At 36.2% G+C, this 24,419-nt stretch overlaps 1 protein-coding gene across 3 annotated transcripts in view; it reads right to left on the bottom strand.

The window, feature by feature from the left end:
* LOC107729658 (rho GTPase-activating protein 29-like) overlaps window positions 1-24,419 on the bottom strand; it is a 47,269-nt gene that overhangs the window by 8,786 nt on the left and 14,064 nt on the right. For 2 of the 3 annotated variants that reach the window (XM_016540304.1, XM_016540305.1), the window contains exons 4-13: window positions 13,066-13,209; window positions 8,967-9,063; window positions 6,880-6,952; window positions 6,460-6,520; window positions 5,501-5,647; window positions 4,187-4,251; window positions 3,927-4,037; window positions 3,731-3,811; window positions 1,750-1,920; window positions 315-452 (exon numbers count right to left, since the gene is read on the bottom strand). In XM_016540304.1, the coding sequence (XP_016395790.1) occupies window positions 315-452; window positions 1,750-1,920; window positions 3,731-3,811; window positions 3,927-4,037; window positions 4,187-4,251; window positions 5,501-5,647; window positions 6,460-6,520; window positions 6,880-6,952; window positions 8,967-9,063; window positions 13,066-13,209 (1,088 nt within the window). Of the gene's footprint in view, window positions 1-314; window positions 453-1,749; window positions 1,921-3,730; window positions 3,812-3,926; window positions 4,038-4,186; window positions 4,252-5,500; window positions 5,648-6,459; window positions 6,521-6,879; window positions 6,953-8,966; window positions 9,064-9,914; window positions 10,160-13,065; window positions 13,210-24,419 lie in introns of those variants that run through there. The other variant, XM_016540306.1, reaches the window with a different exon arrangement.

The following is a 24,419-nucleotide window of genomic DNA, read 5'->3' as shown; positions in this document are numbered from 1 at the left end:
ATAAAATATAGTAATATAAATAATACATATGAATAAAGTAAAACCAAACAACTGTCATTCAACACTTACAGCTGTCTGGGACTCAAACAATTTAATTAACAGTTCAAAAGATATGTGATTTATCACTTGACCACTGTGTCATTCCTACTTAATACATTGTGAAATATAATCTGTAGCCTGAGGTCACTTTGTTGAAGTGAGGTCAACCAATTACACTCCGCCACAAGGAGCCCAGGTGTGCCTGTTTTGTCTGAATGACTAGTAATAAGTTAGATTATATGTAACTGTGTGTTTGTGTGTACATTATTACTCACTGCTTTCAGGGTCAGGTCGCACTGAAACACAAGCTCTCGAATCTGAGTAAGTATCTCGCTCTTGGTGTTGGCCAGGTCCATTCTCTTCACCCCGACATCTGTGATGCACTGCTTATAATGTTCTTGGGCTTCCTCTGCCTAGAAACAGCCAAATACATTTATATTTAGACCAGGATACTTCTGGTTTCTCTCATTTCTGGATCATATTTGTATCATAAAACAACAGATTATTTGCAGCAGACTTGGGGAAAATACATTTGAAACTAGTTTGTTAAGCCACAAGAGACTATTTTATAGTTAAACTATAGTTGTGACTATAGTAGTATAATACAGAAAAAATAGTAGCTATACTAAATACAAATAAATAATTTGGTGACAATGACACTACTTAGAGGTGCAATATTATTTTATAATATTATATATAATATTTATAACATAATTAATGTTTTTAATTATATGACCAACAATTTTTATTTTATATTTAAAAAAAATTTGAGCTTTATTTAATGACACTAAAGAAAAAGGTTCTTAATGTTAACTAAGGTGAAAACATAAGATTTAGCATTGTTATTGTTAAGTAAAACTATTAAAAACTGTTAACTGAAAAAGCTGGGGGAAAAAAAGATTAAATGCAGCATTACTTTCCATAAAAAGTAACGAAGTAACGCAATTAGTTACTTTTTTATGGAGTAACGCAATATTGTAATGCATTACTTTTAAAAGTAACTTTCCCCAACACTGGTCCTTGACAACTAAATGAAATGCAATTTATTTCATTTAATTAAAACATTTAAGTTGCAGTACTAAATTACTAAAACTGAAATTAAAATAAAGCTGTATAGAAATAAACTAATTAAAATAAATACATAAATAAAAATAAGTAATAAAAATGACAAAAGCACGTAACAAAATGACTCAAATTAAAATACATTAAATGTACAACTTGTAAAAAAACAACAACTCCCTAATTTATATAAATGAATCAAACTTTTAGGTAAAGTACAGCTACAAAACAGAAGTCTTCAAAGCTCTAATTTAAAGCAATCAGTAAATAATTTGGAAGCAACTCTAAAAATTGTTTATTTCGGTTTAAATGATTCACTAAAATGAATTGGACTTCCCAATGATATTTTAGAGTGAGAGGCAAATACAATGTGAAACAAAAAAGCACTATTTGACACACTACACCACTATTTGATGGGAAAATGGCTTGTAAACGGAAGAGTTGATCTATTTTCAGAACAGCCAAGATACTTTTACACTTCTGAAACATAAAGTCAGTTGCATCACTACTTTATCAAGTTACTCTTTAACACAGATTTAAATATACATGACAGTAAAGTGTGCAATACAGTATCCTTTTCCCAATCATCAAGTCTTGAATAAAGCAACGGCTGTGTTAAGGAATGTGGTGTGTGTTGCATCCGTGTCTGACCTTCTGCAGAGCCTCCTCCTCCAGTTTGCGTCTCTTCTCCAGCTGTTTTCCTCCCGCCATTCCGATCTGTTCCTCCTCCACTCGACTGGTGGAGCAGCGGGCTTTCTCGTACTCTTCCTGCCTCTGTGTCTGCAGGAGCCAGGCCTTCTTCAGCGCACTGTCTGCTTCATGCTGGAAATATACAATATAAAGGCATCCACATGATTAGCCAATCATAAAAGTGGTCATATAAAGAGAGAAATCTTAAAAGAACAAACTAAAAACATAAAATGAAATATTCGTTACTTGAATTAAAACAAAATATGAAAAAAACCCAACTTATTTTATTTCAGTTAGTTGTCAAAGCAACATTTCTCATTTTCAATACAATGTTCTGTCAGGAAACTCTAGATGGCGCAGGCTGATAGGTTCTAGCTCAATCTGAAATAATGACATCATTATTCACGTGGTGCAGCTGATTGGTTCTTTTTGTATCAGCAGCCAATGAGCTTGCTGCTCAAACATTCAAATACTCAGCTAGTGCTCGCTTTAGCAGTTGCAGTGCGCTTCAGAAGCCCTCCACCTTCCCCAGCTCCACCTGTATAGATCTGCTACAGGGTGATTTCATGTATGTTTTATTTGGGGTTGTCTCATATGTTATATGTGCAGCAGCAGTATTTCTTACATGCTCACAGCAGCATGTCAAGGATGTGCTGGCAGTAGCAAGTCTCGGTACTTGCTCTGCAGCAGCAGCAACAGCAGCGTAGCAGATCTATTCCGCCAAGACCAAACACATTGACATTGCCATGTATATTACCATGCTAATCTCTCCAAGAGTTGTCATGGCAGAATTTAACTTAACTTACCGTATTGGCCCGAATATAAGATTTAGGCTATCCATCTAATTAGTAGCCTACCAAAATCTTATTAACAGTAGAAGTTAAATCTTACTGTAGTCTTCAAATCTGGGTACTGTCTTACGTTTTAAAATCACAAAGAGAGTTTGGTCCCATTAGGCTAACGTGACAGTCACGACTCATGCAGCTGTAAGGTTTTCTTTTTCTTTTGTTTTTACTCGCGATCTTTACAACACACATTACATTACGTATTTCATGGCACACTCGTTTTATGCGTATTTGGCGCCACCTATTGTTGTAGGTGTATTATTGACATGTCAAAGTCTAGACCCTGAATATAAGACGACTGTGTTTTTTCAGATGTATTTCCAAGAAAAAAACATTGTCTTATATTCGGGACAATACGGTAATATACTAAAATAACCAAAACTAAAACTGAAATAAAAACTATATAGACATTGTAAAAAATAATAATAATAAAAATAAAAGAAACACATAAAGTTACTAAAACTTTTAACTAAAATTAAAATAAAAATGGAAAACACAATTTAAATGTTGCCAGAATGAAATCATATCAGAAATAGTTAATAGGGTAAAATCAGATTCCATGTTGACTTTGAAACTACATTACAACTATTTTGTGTTCAAAAAAAAAAAAACTTGACAAATATAAAGATAATAAAAAAGCTTCACAAAACATTCTGCACATATACACACCCACAACACAACACGTTTATATAATTATCAAATCACACAAATCACAAACGCTCTAGAGTAAGTACATACTCAATGCCCATTCAGAGGCACTAGAAGACAAACAATCGCACTTCAGAGCATAGGTGCACATAAGCACTACCTTACACTTTGTTTGTTCTCTTTTCAACAATAAGAAGTCATGCTGAGGTGCTAAACGGCTACTTATAAAAACCTCACACAAAGACACGTCTGTAAACCAGCAGAATGAAGTCTCTGCAATAGAATCTGATGTAATTAGTGCTAACACTGAGCCCCTATTAGATCAGCAGGGGAAGTTGAACAACAAACAGCCTGACAGCTCAGCCAGCTCATTTTTCAGAAGAGACCTTTTGGTGAGCGATGTATTTCACGAATACTGCTTTTGATAGCTTGCATTAAAATCTACCCACCATTTTCTTCTGCTCTCTCTGCCATTGTTCCTTCACCTCCTTCCTCAACTTATCTAGCTCATTCTTTCGAGCTTGCAGAGGCTAAAAAGCAAACACGGAAAGCAAATACACTTTTAAAGAAGTAGTACATTTCATATTAATCAGTTACACAATGAACGCTTAAGATTATAATCAAAACAAGGAATAGTAGACATACCTGCATGAATTTGTTGGACTGTAGAGCAGATGTGGTTTGCATGATCAACTGGCTGTATTCGATATCGTTCTTGAAGGCAGAGATGTAAATATCCCGGAATGGCATGTGCTCCTGAAATAAACCACATGCCATTGAACAAACAGATTAAAAGCTTTGATAGCACCATCATTTATTCAGCAAAGAATGTTTATAGTCTCAGACTGGAAATATGTAGGTTGCACTGTACTTTATAAAGTGCATATCATAACAGAAATATCAACCTGTTGAGACGCCAGCGTCTTTGCAGATTCAGCCATCTTGGCGTAGCTCTTAGCACACTCAATGTCTGGGAATAAAAGTGAAGGATACAATTAAAATGGAGTCATGGATTGTCAGGGCAATTATACAGTCATTCAACCAACAAATTAATATTATATTGATTAATATTATAATATTGCTACCGTACCATGGGGGCAGCATGCGCAATGATATTAAGCACGCAACTTTTTTCTTAGTACACGATGTAACTACAGAAGAGTCAAGTTTTAAATAGGAAAAATATAGAAACTCTTTGGTCTTTTTTGAGCGAGATGCTAACGGTCTAATCAGATTCAACTATCTATGCTAAGCTACAGCTAAAAGTGCTACTGCCAGACCCGGAGATCGGCTGAATGGATTCGAAACTGTAAAACTCAACTGTTTAACTCTAGGGGAGTTGGAAAATGAGCCTATTTTCAAAAATAGTGGAGTGTTCCTTTAACTCCAAAATTTTGAATGTTAGTGTATTTCGTTTGAATATTATTATCATGACCATTGCATATGTTACATATAATAAATAGTATATAATCAAAGCTACAGATTGCAAAATTAATCATTTCATGCTCACATTTGTATTTTAATTAGATTAGGTTTTGTGAGGTCCACAATATTGACTTAGCACACTGCTTGCTAATTAGCTTGATTGCAGAGCTTATGAGTGATTCTATAATGACAAGTACATTTGGTGTCCGAAGTCATTATTTTTTTTCTGCTTTTTTCAAATGGTTATATTTTTAATTATTTTAATACTGTTACTCATTGTTATGAATTACAAGATGTTACAGTCCATAACAATATAATATTTTTTCAAAAAGTGTCTTAAATAGCTGAAAATCATGATTTCTTGTTGTCCGAATTAGTCATTAGCATTTTTCCATCATGTATCATTGTGTAATCAAAATATTTTATTGTACTTTTCTTTTTGTAATATTTCATTCATTTTATTTATAAAATCCCTAAAGGGTCATTTACCTAATTCTACAACATTATTTTAAAAAGGCAAGCACTGAATTATTAAAATTAAATATGTTTTCAATAAGATACTGAAAAAAAAAGTTTTTTTTTCTTAACTTTCTGCAATGCCAAATGTATCTCCAATTATAGAATCACCCTTATACCCAACTTAAATATTCAGTTATACATTTTTATATCATATTTTCATCAGTCACTGAAAAACCCACAACTTGACCACTAAAACTAATATATATATATTACTGTAACTTGATGAACAAGTAACTCCCTCATCTACTGATGATAGATAAACATGCTTTACTCACCCATATTAAGACGTTTGTCCACCCAGGCCAGGAGTTCCTTGGTATATTTTGACCAGGCTTTGGCATAGAGCAGGGCCGACTCCACCCCGCTGTCACTACAGAGCAAAACTCCGTCCATCTCCTCCACCCGCGCGGGAGGAGAGGGACCTGGGAAGAGGACACACACACAGCCAAACACATCGGTGAGCATGAGTAGCAGGGGCTGGCGAATGGATCCCAGCAAGCCCACCCCAGGCATGAGTGTTTTTACACCAGGGGCAGGGTGTTTGCATATGTGTGAGTGTGTGTATGAGTGACAGATGGAAAGTGTTTACTGACCTTGGGGCTGTATTAAAGTGGATTGGCATTAAGAAGCCCTGCCAGGATTTGAAGTGATGGTGAATGTGTGAGTCGAGAGCTTATTCACACATGCTGAGAATGATCAGTGAAATCTGATCTGAGAACAGGGAGCTGTTTGATATGTGTGTATCTATGTGGGTGTGATCTGCATAAAAAGTGCTGCTTATTTTAAACCTTTGCAATTGTTTTTTTTCCCGTAATGTGACATTTTTAATAAAACTTAATGGATAAAACTTAATTTCATCCATCAGAAATCAGTTGGATCATGAAAAGTGGGTTAGATGGGAGGAGTTAAAGAAAGCTTGGTAACGTCAGGTGAAAAGAGAAATTTGTTTTAGTGACAGAGAAATAAAATAAAATATATCTGTTTCAAAGACAGACAGACAGACAGACAGATAGATAGATAGATAGATAGATAGATAGACAGATAGACAGATAGATAGATAGATAGAAACTAATAAATAAATAAATACATTCATTCATTCATTTATTTGGAATAAGGATGTAAAAAATGTCCATTTGGATTTCATGTTGATTTTAAAGGGCATCATTTAAAAATATTTAAAAGTAACTTAAAAAAAAAAAAAAATCTTAATAAAGTAAAATGAACTGACTCTCACCTGGAGGGTCATCTTTTTCCGGTCCACATCCACTGGACTCCACCGTCAGGTTTTCAAAAGACTGAAATGAAAGACACAGGAGACAATAAAAAGACAGCCGAACGAACAAACAATCCAATACAGAAAAGGAAACAAGTTTTATCTTCCATATCTGCTTTATCTGAGAGCACTCAGTCAAATCACAATGCCAAAATGTCACTGGCTTTTTCCATGAGATATATCGCAGGGGTGGTCCAAACAGGAAGAGCGCTCTTCTCCAAAACAGACCTTGTTTCTATTTTTCTTTACTTAGCTTTGCACTCTCTGACCCCCATCACAGAAAGAGGCTACAGCCTTCAGACACTGACGTGACTTTCAACCACCTGTTGATCAGACTGCTTTAAAGTGAATGATGAGGAGGAAATAGCAGGGAAATCTCACCCTGCTCCTGCGGCCCTGAGAAAGCCCCGAGGCTGAGACGTTCTCCACATCTCCCATAAGGAAGTCAGACACTCTGAGGAAGACAAGACAAAAACTTACTCAGCATTAAAACAACACACACATACGCAGCAAAACAGCTCTTTTCCAAAATCTAATGCGATACTCTGTCAACTTCTGCCCACATAGGTAGCTGCCTTCTAAGGAAGCATCCTAAGAGTCATGAAACCTTGTAAGTGAGTGATTTGGAACAGCAGCTTAATACAATGAGCAATTCTTACACAAAGTGCACAGGAGTTTTGATATTAGCATGTCATGTTGCTACGCTAACACTGTCTGCAATACTCTTGGTGCGTTCAAGTCATGTCAGATAGATCGTATTTACGAGTTGAACGCACATGAACGCCACCACAAAGTCGTTATTACGAGTGGGAAACTCGAAATTTTCTTTAAGCCCCGAGTTTCCGAGTTGGGGGCATGTCAATGAGAAACATGGCGGAATCGATGGATGCAACATCTGTAGTTGACGGTAAATTTTTGTTTAACTTGATAGTTTAGTTGTCCTATAAAGATTGCCTAAGTAAAACATAAATCACAATACTTATAGGTTAAATTACTTTTTAAAAATATTAAAAACGCAAAACACACCTGATACGAGTTATTTGCTCTTCATTTTCTATAAGCAGAGTTAACAGACCCTGTTGTATTTTCTTGTAATTTATTAAAAGAAGGTACACCGCCATCTTGTGCCGACTAAACTGACTTGAACACACCTGACGTCGTAATTACGACTTGTCAACTCGTAAGTACGAACGTCCCAGGAGGACTTGAACGCAGCATATTACTCTTCAATACAGACCTACATAAAAATAGTCTAAAAAACAGTAGAGATACATTTTTAATAGTCAAACTACTTTCAACTAGAGTGCCGTGTTTTAGAACGCCTTGCTATGCACAAGACATTGCAAAAGACGCAAGCACAACAGTCAAACACAGCTGTTCAGTGCAATTTTTACTCAGAAAAACAATGGAAAAACAGCACAGTTAAAATGCAAAAACAAGTTTGTAAACGGCCCTAACCGTCATGAAACCTCATATATATTTTGGAATTTAGAATTGGAATACTTTACATAGACAGCAACTCAAAAATATATTGATACAATTAGCACAGGGCTTAATTCCAACAGGGTTTGCTGTTAGCATGTTGCTAAGCTAACAATGTAATGCATAAAAACTCATAGCATAGACAAATATTTTGACAACAATCCATTTTATTTGACTCTGAATTATATTTAGGAATAATTTTCTAAGCAACACTTCACTCACCTCATCCAACATCATGGATTTATTTTTCAAACATAGATTCCGAGAAGGTACTTCTTTTGAATAAGTATTTACTTTGCGACCATTAAAAATGTTCTATACATGAAAGTGTGTAGTATGAATGTAATCCAGACACTACACTCATGTTGTCATTATCAAGTGACTTACAGCATCAGTTGTATCACTTCACTGCAATTCACAATTCCTCTCCCGTGGCCTCATGGGATAGTAAAGATAGTAAAGCTTGCCAGAAGTAGTACTTTTTGCTTACTGTTTTATGAATACTGTGAAGTTGGACACTACATTTTTCACATACTGTTTTTGCCTACTATATAGTAGGGAAATATGCATATTCGGATGGAGCCATTGCCTTCTATGCAAACAATGCTATTCTCTCTTGGAATTTTTCCAAAAACAAGATATTTTAGGAGTTAGTGTAATTAAGTTTACATTTGAAACAGCTTTTGCATATGATGCCTTAAAATGCTGAAGTTCGCCAGGATTTGGAACAAAGCTAATGACTCGCACACACCATCATGCGCACTCCTGACGTTAAAAACAACAAGCAACACCTAAACCACGTAGAGTCTGTGTTATCTTATAAAACAGGCATGAGCTGAACACACATTCAGCTTGCCGACTCAGGGAGGTCGCTATCCTGTGTGCAGATGTTTCAGGTGTTTTTTAAAATGACTAATCAGATAATGTTTCATAATAAAGCAATTAATTTACAGTATCATATAATGAAACAACTGTGCTGCACTTACACATTGCCAAACGTGAAGGCCAATGTATCTATGGAAGTGTAGATCTCAGAAAAGAGAGTCTGCTTATTGTCTTCATTCACTTCCTTGAAGTTCACACCTGTAAAGATGAGAGAAGATAAGAAAAAAAGTTGATATGAAAATATTAAAAAACATTTAAAAAAATCTTGCTTATTATATGGCTACTAAAACAAACAAACAAAAACAAATAAATAAATATGCATTGATTGTATTGTTTATATAAAATCTTACATTAAAAATTATGCAAAATTGTAAATGATAATAATGTAAACAGAATTAATAATGTATATTATTAAACATTTAAAAATTACTAGTTAAATAAACTTAGTTTCATACATTTTTCCAGTCACTTCCTACATAAAAATATATGATGATGATGAAGTCAAATTCTACTCTAAGATTGGTAGTAACATCATGGCTCGGTCTGCAATCTAAAGAAAACTTGGCTTCCTGAGTCTAAACACTCGACTGGTAAAGATGGGGAGGAACTAAACAGCAGTGTAAATAAGCTACAATCAGCTCCAATAATAAACACTGTGAAAATAAACAAGTGGTAGACCTCGCCAAATCCACTGACGCCTTTCCTATTTCAACACCCTCCACCCTCGACTCCAAATCCACCCCAACACACCCTCCAAAAGTAGGAGAACAAAGATTTGTGAAGAGAAAGAAGGCCAGTAGATGTCCATGTATCTCATTCTAGCAGATTTCACCTGTCATATACCTAGTTTCCCTTTCTATCTGTCAATACTGGTTTAAACTCTACTAACTAAACAGTGAATCATTACAGTCTCAGTTTAGCGTTCTGGTGCCATTCAACTGAAAAGCTTCAGGAACTTTCGAAAACTCTTAAAATTTGTAGTGTGGCTAAAAAGCAAATGAAGAACCTCCCTTCAAGACACAAACCAGTTCCTCGAAGCGAACACTTACCGACCACCACACTTCCCATCCAGTTAGCACACACCAAACCGCCAGGAAAAGACAGATGAAAAGTCAAGATCTAATAGTTTCCGGGAAACGTTTTAGGGTCTTTCCTCAAAATTCTCCAACAAACTTTGCTTAAAGAAAATCTTTGACTAAATGGAAAAACCAAGGCAGAAAGGTTGATCTTCTTGACCCTTTGAGATCTTCCAAAAAACGGTTTTGTATTCTGAAGCGTACGTGATGCGGATCAGAAACTCCTTCTACCACCGTTTACGAAGTTCTGTCTGGTCCTCACGTCCCCTCATCCCTCCATATACCCCTCCCCAACAGGACATCCTGAAGCTCGCAAGAACACAATGGCAGCCCTCACCGTCCACACACAATCCAAACGTGGAAGTTACATCATCAAGCAAAAATGGCATTGTTTTTTCACGTTTTTCCCCCTTCTCTCTGGGAAATCAGGCACCAGTAAGGCTTGCTAATCAATTTCAACTCTAAATCTAGAGGGAGGAACTGATAAAACATGGATGAGACCAAACACTGAGCCCCTGGAAACCCTGTTTGGATGTTTCCCACAGTAGACACCAGACCTATCTGTTCAGATAAGGATGACACTGGCACGTCCCCACATTAGAGGTGGTTAAAATGCACCTAACTGGGTGTGAAGAAGAATTCGATAGATTCGACTCCATAGCCTCTGGGAAGTAGGAGAGCCGCACTTAGTCAAAAGGTCCCGATGAAGGGGGTTTGGAGCTTCCCTGAGGGATGTAGGTGATGAGAGGTAAAGAGGCACAGGGCTGATGGAAACAAACACACCCCCCTTTTTGTTGGCAGCCCATGAGAGACGCCATACCACAGAGAAACTTCAATTACTTTTGAAACCCAATACATGCAAGAATGTTGCATGAGAAAGCCTGAAAGTTCTTGCGTAACAGCGATGCAGGACGAAAAGAGGAAGGTGAAAAACCTCCTCGTGGTTGTAGTTCAAGAAAACAAGCTTTATTTTTATTTCCTCAGAACAGGATGGTACGCTAAGCTCTAAAACCATCAAGGACAAGTCGCACGAGGTTCGTCAACATCAGCACATATCTTCCCATCAGGATATTCGGCTTTTGGGGAGTTTGTATTGCGATGTTCACATAACATTCTGGACCGCAGTCCTCCCTTGAGTCTCCGTGAAGGTTTGCCTAAACTCCTGCTGGTCCCTATCTCATCCTGAGGCCCAGCCAGGAGGGTCAGTGTCACATTTCTGCAGCGGACGCATGTGCTGGACTGAACATGAGAGACTCAGGCCTGTTCAAACTCCACAGCGGAGTTCTTATCATGCTTGGAGCTCCCCGATCCGGATATTCAACTTTCTCTTATTCTAATCTCCGAGCCACAGAGCTAGAACACTGATCATTCAAGTTTCACATTACAAAGGTTTCAGTGTGTGTGTGTGTGTGTGTGTGTGTGTCTGAGAGAGAGTTTGGAAAGAGATGGCAACATAAGAAGCATTTTGACCCTCTAGTGGAAGAAGCTGGAATTGTGCATTGATTTAGAAATGTACTACTATTTTTTGAACATTTGATTAAACAAGAAACTTACAATATCAATGTTCAAAACAGACTTAGAGACTTTTAAAATATATAATATAATATAATAATTGACAGGATTTTCAAAAATATAAACTTTCACAACTTTCACATATTTATCAGTAAATTGTGGAGAACATTTATCAGCGAAATACTGAGAATTACTGAGACTTTTAAAATGCATAATTTATTTATAAATTTAATGAATAATATAATATAATATGTATAATATATAATTTATTATAATTACAATACATTGAAATTAAATCAATAAAATCTAAATAAACATATTAATTTAATGTTCTGATATTGATATGATATTACCTCAAAGGATTCCTACATATTAATTAATATCTAAAAAGTTGCTGTCAATATATTGATCTTGTATATTTTAGTAGTTATGCACACATACAAAGATTTATGTACGCCAGAGCCACACTTTATGCATATTAAAGACTAACAAACCAAATTTAAGTGAAATAAATTTGACTACACAGAGAAAACTCCCTAGCTGCACAGAAAGAGGAAACCAAAAGGTATGCATAGCAACATAACTTTTTAGAAAGAGGAAGCCAAAACGTTTGGAGATGTGTTTATACAGAAACATCACAGGACCCACTATGAGTCCAACTGTCAAAACAAAGCTAGGCATTTAGCTTCAGTTCCCAATAACAGTGCCGAGTGCAAGTAAAGTGTCCACATAATAAACCAAAACCTGTCATTTACCAAATCCTGCCTCTGTTTGTGTTAACAAGTGAGAACCCGCAGCCATTTCAACACCGAAAATATTGACATCTCTGACACTACACATTTCAGAAAATGTGGTTAAATTAATATTTGTCTATGAAATTAATACTGACACATATGCATGTGCATAAAGCAGTCCTAAAAAGTACATTCACACTTAAGCAACACTTAAAGTGTCATTGATTTAGATAATAAAATATCAAACTAAGTAGCTTCTAAGATAGCATAATCAAAACACTCACACAAAAAAGGGGTTTAGATGCTATGCAGATAACTTCTGAGATTCTTGTCCACAAGCCAAGTGAAGCAATGCCATGCATGGAGATGCTAATCTCTTACCGTGGAACCGAGTGAAACGGGATTCGTCTACTCTGACAAGGACATTGTACTCCAAGCAAGCGTTTGCACCCACTCATACAAGCACACACAAACACACTTGCAGACGTGTATTGTTCTGCTTTTCCAATGTCAGCCCTTTGAGAAGCTTGAGAAACAATGTCTCTTTTTGAAAGATCTGATTTTCGCATGCTTCTCAGAAAGCTTTGTGCACATTGCTGGAAAATCATCTCTGGCAATTTTGGGTTTATGGTTACTAGTGACAATTTTGAGCGATCCTAAGTGCAAAATGAGAGTGGGAGGCTTGATATCGCAGGCTTTGCGATTAGGAAATCGCAACGTCTCAAATCGCGATTTCGATTCGATTTCGATTAATCGCACAGCCCTACTTGTGAGAAGGAGTTTAAGGAACAAGATATCAAGCGAATAAGTGTCTCTCCCTCTTTCTTCTACACTGTATCATATTAAAGTCGAAGGCCGCGAGTGAGACAATGCTTTACCTTTGACCTTTGCGATGAGGGTCCCGGCCGCACTGAGGATCTCCACTGAATTCAGGGAGTGATGCTTGGAAATCACAGCTTTTAATACACGCAACAGCTCTCCCAGACGCTCGTGAACCACCTGGTGCATACAGTCCTGGTGATCTGAAACACACATACGGAAGCACCACAGTCAGGAAAAACTAAACTAAACTAAACAAAAAAACAACAACAAAAAAAACACTAAATGTTTACATTTTTGGAATAAAATCTTGATTGGTGCCTGATTTATCAAAACTTGCTACCATGATACTCGTGTTGTGGGTAGTTGCCAGGCATTGCTAGTTGGTTGCTAGGGTGTTTTGTGTGGTTGCAAGGGAGTTGCTAGTTGGTTGCTAGGGTGTTCGGAGTAGTTGTTACGGCGTTTCTTAGTGGTTGCTTACTGGCTCAAGTCAAAAGATCCCATCCCATCTATGTTATAGTTCACTGGGCAAAAATCATAAGTTTTATCAAACAAATTCTTCTCAGTTATTCACACAATTTGTGGCACCCTTCATGTCTGCAAGCACAAGTGGTGAGAACAATTGCACACCATAGTTTCATACTTAAAGTTAGGTGTTTGTTCGGTAACACTATTAGGGAACACTATTCACTATTAACTAGCTGCTTATTAGCATGCATATTACTAGCACATTGGCTGTTTATTAGTACTTATAAAGCACATATTAAAACCTTATTCTGCATGACCATATGTGACCCGTGCTGGCAAAATGAGTCGGAATGAGCACGGGCTAATTTTGAGCTAAAGGCAAAAAATGTGAAAAATGTTGATTTTGGTCGAATTTGAGGTTTTCACAAAAATGAGTTCATTAAGCCCTCATCTAGAGATCCCAATGCTCCAAATAGTAATTAAACATCTAAAATGATCTTTATTTGCACATTTTCTGAGAGGAGTACCTTTTCTCTGCTCGCTTCTTGTGCTGACTGACATCCGAAGCGCACGCATAAAGGCGCCTCGGACGGCGCACGATCCCGACAAATACACATATACACAGAATTACAGTATTTAAGAATTCACGCAAACATAATCTGTTATGTCTTAAATGACGTTTGGGGAACTGTTGGGGAAAGACATCTGATGTGTAACATTATATTAGATCCGTGCATTACAGTATGTCTTAAAATTGGCCATCTGTTGCATTAAAGTCAAACGATAAATCAAACAATAATCAAATGATAAAAGAAACGAGGGAATCACTCGTTGCTTTTGATTGAACTGATTTTGTAGTTTTAATAATCATTTTATTTGTAATGAACACACTAAAGTGATTTTCATTTGATTATTTTTCTTACTTGAATGCTTTTGTTTAGATGTAAAATGAAAAAAGTAATGCACTATTTGTTTCTTTTTTATATTTGTTATATTGGGGGTTTTTTTGTTTCTGTTCTTATTTTTAATAACACAGATAAAATAAAAAAATAGCTATATAATTATTAATATAGTAATTATTATTAAGAAAATAATTGAAGGGAAAGATGCAATGTTGCTAGGTGATTTTCCTTTGGAACCTTCAGAAAACTTTAACTCGATTTTTCTCAAAATCGATTTGCTGACTATTGACTTCAAAGTCATTTTTTGGTCGATTCCAACAAATCACACACCATTTTGAAGGTCTTTTAATGGAGAATGGGAAAATAAAAATAACAAATTTTTGGAAATGTGCTCATTGTGACTAATTTTGCTAGCACAGGTCATATATTATAGATCCTTAAAGGGATAGTTCACCAAAAAAATAAATAATAATAATTTCTGTCATCATTTACTCACCCTCAGGGGGGTTAAAGGGATAGATCACCAAAAAAAAAAAAAAAAAATTAAATTCTGCCCTCATATCGTGTCAAACATAAGGTATTCTGAAGAATTTTGGTAACCAAACAGTTGCTGGTAGCCATTGATTTCCATAATAATAATAGTGAATATATGTTCCCTAATCTAAAGTGTTACCATTTGTTCAAATTCATAACTTTTAAATATGAGCAATAATAATAGATTTTTTTTTTAGCAAACACCACTAATAAAAGCAAAATAAAATGTTCTGAAAGGACACACAAGACAAACAAATACAAGTCCAAATACTGCACCAAACATCTAAGTTCAGCTTAAGTAATACAACAATCATTATCATGTGTTATTTTGACACCTGATGCCAACAAACACGTCATCAAACACTAAACATGACCTGCCGGAGGAAGAGCTTATACTCATTCTGAATGAATCTTTTGTTTAGATTAGGAACCTGTGGTCTGCAACGACACAATGGCATGAACCTGTCTGATCACTACATCTACATCACCACATCTCATTTCCTCAGACTGATTCAGTGCTTGAGATAAAGATTTCTGATTCATCCGCTTTCATTATGTAATTTCAGCCTGCTGTCTGGTCAGCCCAAGCACGCAGAGGACAACCCAACATGAATGCTGTCCAATTTCCAGACACATTCCAAATGAATTTTCCACATAGGGCCTTCTTTCCATACAGCTTCTTTTGACCCTTTTCCCCTTAGATTTGCAACTTCACACAAACACATACCCACACACTCGCTTGCCCATAAACACATTCAGGGGCACCGTGTTCAGTTGCACCCTCTCCCGGCTATCAAAGCCACATTTGTGCTGACGGCGGCCTCTGGATTACCCGGCGCATGGAAAAGGGGATCAGGGAGACTTTACCCCCTTTACCCTCTTTTTTCACTCCATCTCTTTTCCGTTAAGCAACAAAAAGAGCCAGTGGTGGAACTAATGCTGCCGTGGATGGTGACTACCAAATGACAGCTGCTTTCTGGCCTCAGAGGGCCAGCGCTGTCTGACCACATTATAGTTACGCAAGGGGAGTCAAAGGAAAACAATTTAATCATCATACATACGAGCTGATCATTTTCAGGTTATAACCAATGACCATGAAACAGTGCATTTCATAATATTATGCAGGATTTAAAAAGATATAAAAAAATGTGCAATACTGGCCAATAAACTAATAAACTAACAAATAAAAAAGACATTAACTGATAAGCATCTACGGTAAGAATTAGAGCCCGACCGATATATCGTTTAGCCGATATTATCGGCCAATATGAGCCTGTCGCTGATATATCAGTATCGGCGAATATGCCTCCGATATGCCGCCGATATGAAAATTTTTTTTTACAGAACATATAACGCAGATAAAATGCTTGAAATTGTGTAATTACTTATTACACCATTGATTTTTACGATTTTTAACTAGTCAACTTGAAAATGTAACTACAACATGATCCAAGTAACTTTTTCTTTATTAACCCTCTAGTTAAAGAAATTTCTATTTTAAGTCCACCACACATGAAGTTGTCAACATGATGTAAATGTTAAACAAATCACTTGTTAACGTTAAATATCTTTGCAAAAAAAGATGCATGAACTACAACTACATCTTCTACAAACTTGTCTTATACATATTATATGTTCAGAAATAATACAAGGAAAATACTTTTTAAAAAAATCTCAAAAGTCAAGGTAATTCAGATTCAAAATGACTGAAGGTATAACACCAGTAGACTATTATTAACTATAAATGTTTTGTAAAAACAATGAACAGCAGCTTTCAGCCTGTCACCATGATGCAAACATAAAATTTCATACATACACTAGTAGTTCTTCAGAGGTTTTTATTCGATTGCTCTGCTTTTCCACTGTTTTTTCTGTGTAAACATGGACACATTTGACTGTTGTGCTCGCGTCTCTTGCAGCGTCTCATGCATTAAACGGCATTCTAAAAACATGGCGCTCAAGTTAAAAGAAGTTCATCTTCCTGCATTTTTTCCTATTCCACTGCACGCGTCCCATCTTTGTCAACACAAAAGTGCATTCTGTGTGAATGGCACCTAGTGATATATTCTACTTATGGTCCTTCACAGAGCGCGTCACTCGTGAGCGGTTAATCACGTTCGCCAACATGCGGTTGGATCATTCTTTTCTCTTTACTGTTAACATTGGCATATTGTCAAAGTGTCTAATTCTAACGTTTAGTAATATATCTATTCAAAATCGTGATTCCTCGATTTATAAAAAATTTAATCGTGGAAAAACATTAAATTCGAATTAATCGATAAAATCTGAAAAATCGCCCAGCCCTACCACATGCCCTAATAGTGTTAATGATAACCTGGAAGGTCATAAGCTATAATTGTAAAAAGGATGATCTACAAATATCACCACTGTGCCCTTGTGCAATGATTGGGATTGGGATTTTACTTCAATAAATGCAGAGGCTTTCAAACTGGGGTCTGTGAAGAGCAAAAAATAAATACAAATAATAAAATAAATAAATAAAATTAAATAAAATGTTTAGCTGTCTATATTTTTCATTTTTGGGGGTCTTTGTTATCAAAGCATTTGAAACCCCCTTGGCAAAATGACTACCCACTGCATGAATCAATATGCCAAGCTCACAGAGTGACATTTCTGCATAACACTGACGTTCACCCCTGCTGCTCTTACCAGCATGATCAGCAGGTCTGCCACTGTCCTGTAGCTTTAGCACTCATTCATCTTCATCAAGTGTCATGCATAACCACTTCCCGATGAGATAACCTGGTGCTCTCTTATGAGAACTGAACCAAGTTTTTGTTTCAATACTCTGCAGCCAATCTTCACCAGCTCCCCTCATGTTCGAGAGAGGCCAACACTGCACTTTTGACCCAGAGACCCCTCGCCATGAGTGCTATTACACATCTGATGAGGTTATTGCATGTGGGAGTGTGCAGGATGTGTTCCTCTAAAACTGAATATCTTACTTTGAGCAGTGGGAGAGCGGTTACTCTAGGTGATTGTGAAGTCACCATGCTTTCCTAGTTAAATCACCTACAGTTCAATGAGTCAATGAGGTCTTTGAGTGTTTTATGTTTGTATCTGAGGAACAATAACATTTATACATATAAGTTTTGATCATTTTGACCTCAGGAAGCTGAATTGGAATGACAGAAAGAGCAATTTACCTAACTGAAATTCAGAGAAATTCAACACAAGCAATGCATTCTGGGAAATGAAGTGTCCTTTCACCCTGGTGCACATAAGTTAATTTAATAAACTTAATATATATTAATTATATAAATTACTACATAAATTATATTATCTAAAATTATATTGTATAAAATAATATACAAATTATTATATTATTATCATTGTTATTATAAAACAAATACACATTTCTATTCCCATCTATATATCTATCTATTAGGGCTGCACGATAAATCGCATGCGATATTTAACGCGCATCTTATCAGTAAAGCCGGTTCTGTAATCTATCTATCTATCTATCTATCTATCTATCTATCCATCCATCCAACCGTCTACATAAGCTTGTCTTGACCAATTTTGCTTTTCTAGTTAAAAATTACAGCTATATGTATTCAATTATAATTCTACTTTCTTAAATTCAAATTTGAATGCATTAAGTGATTTAAAAAAAAATTCAAAGTCACTCTCAAATCAATTCTGAATGGTGCACAACCCTTTTTTGCTTGGGAGCAAAAACTCAAGACCTCAGAGTTAAATATGGGACTAACTAGCCGACTAAGTATAATCTTAATCTTAATCACCACAATGCTGCAACTGCCATACTAGTCTGCTAAATTTGTGACCCAGAAAGTTCTTTGCTATATTCAGCTTGCGTTTCACTTGGGAAACGTGAGCCTGCGAACATTTACCAAAAGAAATTCTCCATCAGTTTGGCAACAATTATCTTTTTTTACGTTACTACCAAGAGAAACAATCTTGTGAAGAGAGAATGAGAGCGAACAGGGAGATATACGAAGAAACAGAAGGAGCACAAGAGGATTTCACACCATGATGTGAAGACGCTGAGTATAATAAGCAGGTGGGTCAAAGGTGACCGCCAGCCAGCCCAAGCCTAATTCTCTTAATTGGTGGGGGTCAAATTAAAAACCCTCTTTTAAAGACATTACATTTTGAATGACAATAACACCAACACAAAGCACAGCCCCATCCCCACACAGCACTCCCATTCACATGCACACACGGTCACGCATCCCGAAAGGACGGGGGTTCAGTTCTGCTCGGTGTGGCTGAACAGAGAGAATAGAGGCCACAAGACCCAGGGCCATCAAACACTTTAAATGGCTCCCTGCTCGTTTGGGCCGGTCCTAAAAAACAACCAATTAGCACAACTGAGCGCTGGAACAGCGGGAAGGATGGGAAGTTGATGATTTTAACCCTGTGGTCGCCTGTTTGGGATGGTTACAATAGCACTGAGCTTGTTCTCATCGGGGCCAAACACGATCACTAACCAACAGATTGATATAGCAGGAAAAAGACCCCTTACCAGTGATGATGGGAAACCTTGTTTAACCAAGAAAGAGCTTTCAGCAGGACAAGAAAAGCCCTTCTGATTGGGGGAACCTTCCTTTTGTCTCAGGGGGCCATTTGCAAACAGTGGGGCTGTCTTCTTTGGGGCCTGCAGCATGAGGCATTTATGGAACAATAAATCTGGGAGATGGGACTGTGGACACAGAAGAGCGAAAGAAGGGGGAAGTTGGGATCTTTATCCTGGATCTAAACATGTGCACCTGGGTTAAGACCTGGGGGACGCGTGTTTCTAGGAATAAAACCACCCTGCAAGCCCACTCTAGACTCATAGAGACATTGGCACATTTTTACCCTGTCAGCGACATGGAAACCCAGCATTCCAGTATGGTGACGCCTCGTCAAGTGTAGGAGTGGGAAAAGAGGGGCCACACATTAACACACATAACAACTACCAAATAAGTACAGCAGCCAAGGCTTCTTACTCGGAAGATGATGTTCAACAAAACCTACTAAGAAACCTAATAAGAAGTAAACAGAGTAGCACGGTCTATCTAATAAGAAGTAAACAGAGTAGCACGGTCTATTTACAGTTAGGTATGCGCTGATATAAAAATTCTGGCTGTTACTGATTATTATTTTAATGTTATGGTCAATAACCGATGAATGGTTGATATTAAAATTGTATAAATAAAAACAAACAAATAAAAAATGAAATTAATTGTTTTAAAAATCTACATTTTAGATTTTAGGCATCACAACATTATAATATATAGTATAAAAAAAGTCAATATTATTTGAAGATTTGCTAAAAAAATTATATTTAACACTGTTTTTAATTTACAAAAAAATTAACTGAGTATTAAATTAGGGCAAATGCAATCTAAATGATTAAATAAAAATGTTAACTATTATTTTTTTTATAACAATATAACAATAAAATATAATAAATAAAAATAAAATATAATAAAATATAATAATTTAAAATCTGATTCAAAATACAGTATCAACCAATACAGAATGATAAATTCAAAATCTAAATCTAAATGAGCATGCACAATTAAATTTTTTAAGTAAAAAAATCCAAATTAAAAATGTAAGTATTAACCAATACTGCTAATTTAATAATAATAAAAATAATTGTAAAAAAAAAAAAGTGCATCACAATTATAATCAACTTCTCAAGAATGAGTGGTTTCTGCTGTAATGAATAAAAATAAATAGACAAAGAGAATACGAATTTGCAATAAAGTGATTTTCAGGTTAATTAACCCAAATTAATCATATATGAGATTAATCAGATATACTGTATATTATACATAAACATAAATACAATATTACATAGGGGTGGGGGAAAAAATCGATACAGCATAGTATCGAGATATTTTCCGCGGCAATACTGTCTCGATACACGGACGCCAAGTATCGATCTTTTATTATGCTATTTGGTAGAATAATAAAATCAATTTCTTTACAATCCACTAGATGGTGGTGTTGAGTTTTTTTCTGGTGAGGTCAGCTGGGTCACCTTCAGCATGCAGTAAGTTAGTAAAATAAAGAGGGCGGCATTGCATAAAGTTATCAGGAAAGCCCTGTCCGCATTTAAATCGGATGTATGGACCTAGTTCGGATTTGTAAACAAGGAGGGGATATAAGTAGGGATGCACCGAAAATATAGGCTACATATAATAATAATAATAATATACTGTATATGGCGCGCCGCACCGCGTCGCGCCCCGCCCGGCAGTGTTCACTCTCCTCGTCACTGTTGAAGTTGGAAAAAGGTAATAAATTGCAATATATCGCAGAATATCGCAATATATTTAAAATCGCAATAATATTGTATCGTGACACAAGTATCGTGATAATATCGTACCGTGAGGCCTCTGGTGATTCCCACCCCTAATATTACATACGAAACGTACATCTGCACAAAATTATGCAAATCCACCAGCACTTGAACATGCTAGTCATGTTTAATATATTATATATGTATAAAATACATTACTATTATTTTTATATTATTGAATCATGTATAAAATAAATAATAATATATAAAAAATATACATTTAAAATATATAAAATAAATAGACAAAGAGAATATGAATTTGCAACGTTCCTCTTCCTGTGACCCCAACCCTGCTCAATCATGCATGACTTATCGTTACAACAATGTAATAATAAAGCTTCAGAACATAAGAGATGGATGGCAGGGCTTTCTGGTCCAGGGCCAGTGTAAAATCACTAAACATGTCACAATTGAGCCTGCTGAGTCCCAATCAAATTATAAAGAGCTTATAGTCTTTAATGTGAACCCCACTGCACAAAAGATTAATTTTAACTGGCGTCTCAACATGCAGAACAACCACCTACTTAAAAAGTCAACACAAAGACCAGCAAGAAGACTCATTATGGTAATTAGTGGTCGACCGATATATCGCCACGGCCGATATATCGGCCGATTTTTGGCATTTCAATAGAAAGGCAAACATTATAATACTTTCTCGTTTGCTGTCAGCATTCAGCAAATACTCATTTACATAATTTAAAACAAATCTTTGAAAGGCTAATGAAAATTTAATTTCCTATTAAATATTTATTTATTTGTGAAAAATACTTTGTCATCTAAAGTATAAGTATGTTTATTTTACAAATTTATTTTTTAATCCATTTTCAAATGATTTAAAATTTCTTAAATATTAATTAAAATAAATACAATTATATCGGCTTTATATCGGCCATTGGCCAAAATGTCAAAAAACCAATATCGGTCGACCACTAATGGTAATTGTCTGCATCATCTGATCAGGGGTCAACAACATTACAATCAGCTCCAGAATGTAGGAGTCAGTAATTTGGTGATCAACATCTTTGGTTACGTGCCTTCTTTATGTCTTAAAGTCAAAAGACTTGGTAAAAATCTGACTACTTAGCCTTTAACATGCCCTTTTGACCAGAGCTGCCAGGGTGGATGGTCTAATGCGTTCCTCAGCGCTTACGGCTCACCCTGAAGCACTTTCTGTTGAGGTAGGTGGGCCAGGTCCTCCCCTGTGACAGGGAAGCTCCTGGGATCAGGATATTACATGCTCCACGGTAAAGGGGCCTTTTGCATTTAGCATCTCCCCTGCCCCAAAGTACCCTGCTGATCCACCTTTCATCCACTCTTTCCCATGACTGCACACAAAGATTAAATTATGTATAAAATGCATAATAATACATAAAAAAGTATATATTTAAAATATATAAAATGTTAAAATAATATATATATACACACATACACATAAATGTTTGAATATGTGGTCTAATTTTGGCGTGGTCTTATACACTAAAAAGTTATTTTTATTGACTAAAAGTAGAATAAAACTGACTAACATGAATGCATCCATGACCATTTTTAAACTGATTACATTTAAAGGATGTTTTTGTCAAAACACAAAAATTAAGACCAAAACAAAAAGCTGTGTAAAAATTAACATTGTCTTGAATGGCATGGTAAGGTCACATTATTCATCAAGGGTCATTAGTAAACAGGGCACAGATACGTCCTGATTGTTGAGGAGCCTTGAACACTCCACTTTGAGATGTTCTTCAAACTGATTTTGAATTACTTGTAGAAGGATTGAAGGACAGCTGATTGTGAAACCGAACAACGTTATTTGTGACCCTGGACCACAAAACCAGTCTTAAGTCGCTTGGGTATATTTTTAGCAATAGCCAAAAAAACATTGTATGGGTCAAAATTATTGATTTTTCTTTTATGCCAAAAAAAAAAATCCATATTAAAAAATAATGTATTAACCAATACTGATAATCTAATGATAATAACAATAATTATAAAAAATGTTCATTACAATTTTAATCAACTTCTCAAGGATGAGTTGTTTCTGCTGAAATGAATAAAAAAAAAAAAAAATAGACAAAGAGAATATGTATTTGCAACATTCTTGTGACCCTAACCCTGCTCAATCATGCATGACTTATTGTGAGAACAATGTAATAATAAAGCTTCAGAATACGAGACATGGCTGGCAGGGCTTTCTGGTCCAGGTCCAGTGTAAAATCACTAAACATGTCACAATTGAGCCTGCTGAGGCCCAATCAAATGATAAAGAGCTTATATTCTTTAATGTGAACCCCACTTCACAAAAGATTATAAAATACTCTATACAAAGACTAGCAAGAAGACTCATTATGGTAATAGCCTGCATCATCTGATCAGGGGTCAACAGCATTACAACCACAGTGTAGGAGTCAGTAATTTGGTGATCAACATCTTTGGTTACGTGCCTTCTTTATGTCTTAAAGTCAAAAGACTTGGTAAAAATCTGACTACTTAGCCTTTAACATGCCCTTTTGACCAGAGCTGCCAGGGTGGACGGTCTAATGCGTTCCTCAGCGCTTACGGCCCACCCCGTACGGGGCACTTTCTGTTGAGGTAGGTGGGCCAGGTCCTCCCCTGTGACAGGGAAGCTCCTGGGATCAGGATATTACACCACCCACGGTAAAGGGGCCTTTTGCATTTAGCACCTCCCCTGCCCCAAAGTACCCTGCTGATCCACCTTTCATCCACTCTTTCCCATGACTGCACACAAAGGGCCAACGTTTAAAGGAGCCCCTTGTATGCACACACACATACTCACATAGACATGCCTCGGAGGTCAAACGGGACTTTGAGAATGCTCTGCAGGTAGACATTGCAAATGAAATTTCTGGCAAATTAATATACTGATAACGCAATAACAATGTTTTATGAAGAAGAAAAATCTATAAATAGTGTGATTTTTTTCTAATAATCCAATCCTAATCAATAATGTCAAGAATTGACCTACTTGAGCTGCATGAGCTGAAGATAAACAGTTAATGATAACCAGTAAACTGAAGTGCTTTACTAGCAGGTTAATTAACCCAAATTTATCATGTAAGAGATTGATCAGATATATACACAAACATAAATGTAATGTTACTTACAAAACTGCACAAAATTATGCAAATACATCAGCACTTGAACATGGCAT

The sequence above is a fragment of the Sinocyclocheilus rhinocerous genome, unplaced genomic scaffold (assembly GCF_001515625.1).
Source record: "Sinocyclocheilus rhinocerous isolate Xijiao unplaced genomic scaffold, SAMN03320098_v1.1 scaffold278, whole genome shotgun sequence".
Classification (NCBI taxonomy): Eukaryota; Metazoa; Chordata; class Actinopteri; order Cypriniformes; family Cyprinidae; genus Sinocyclocheilus; species Sinocyclocheilus rhinocerous.
Note: the sequence above shows the minus strand (reverse complement) of the source record. Positions and strands in the feature narration are given on the sequence as shown.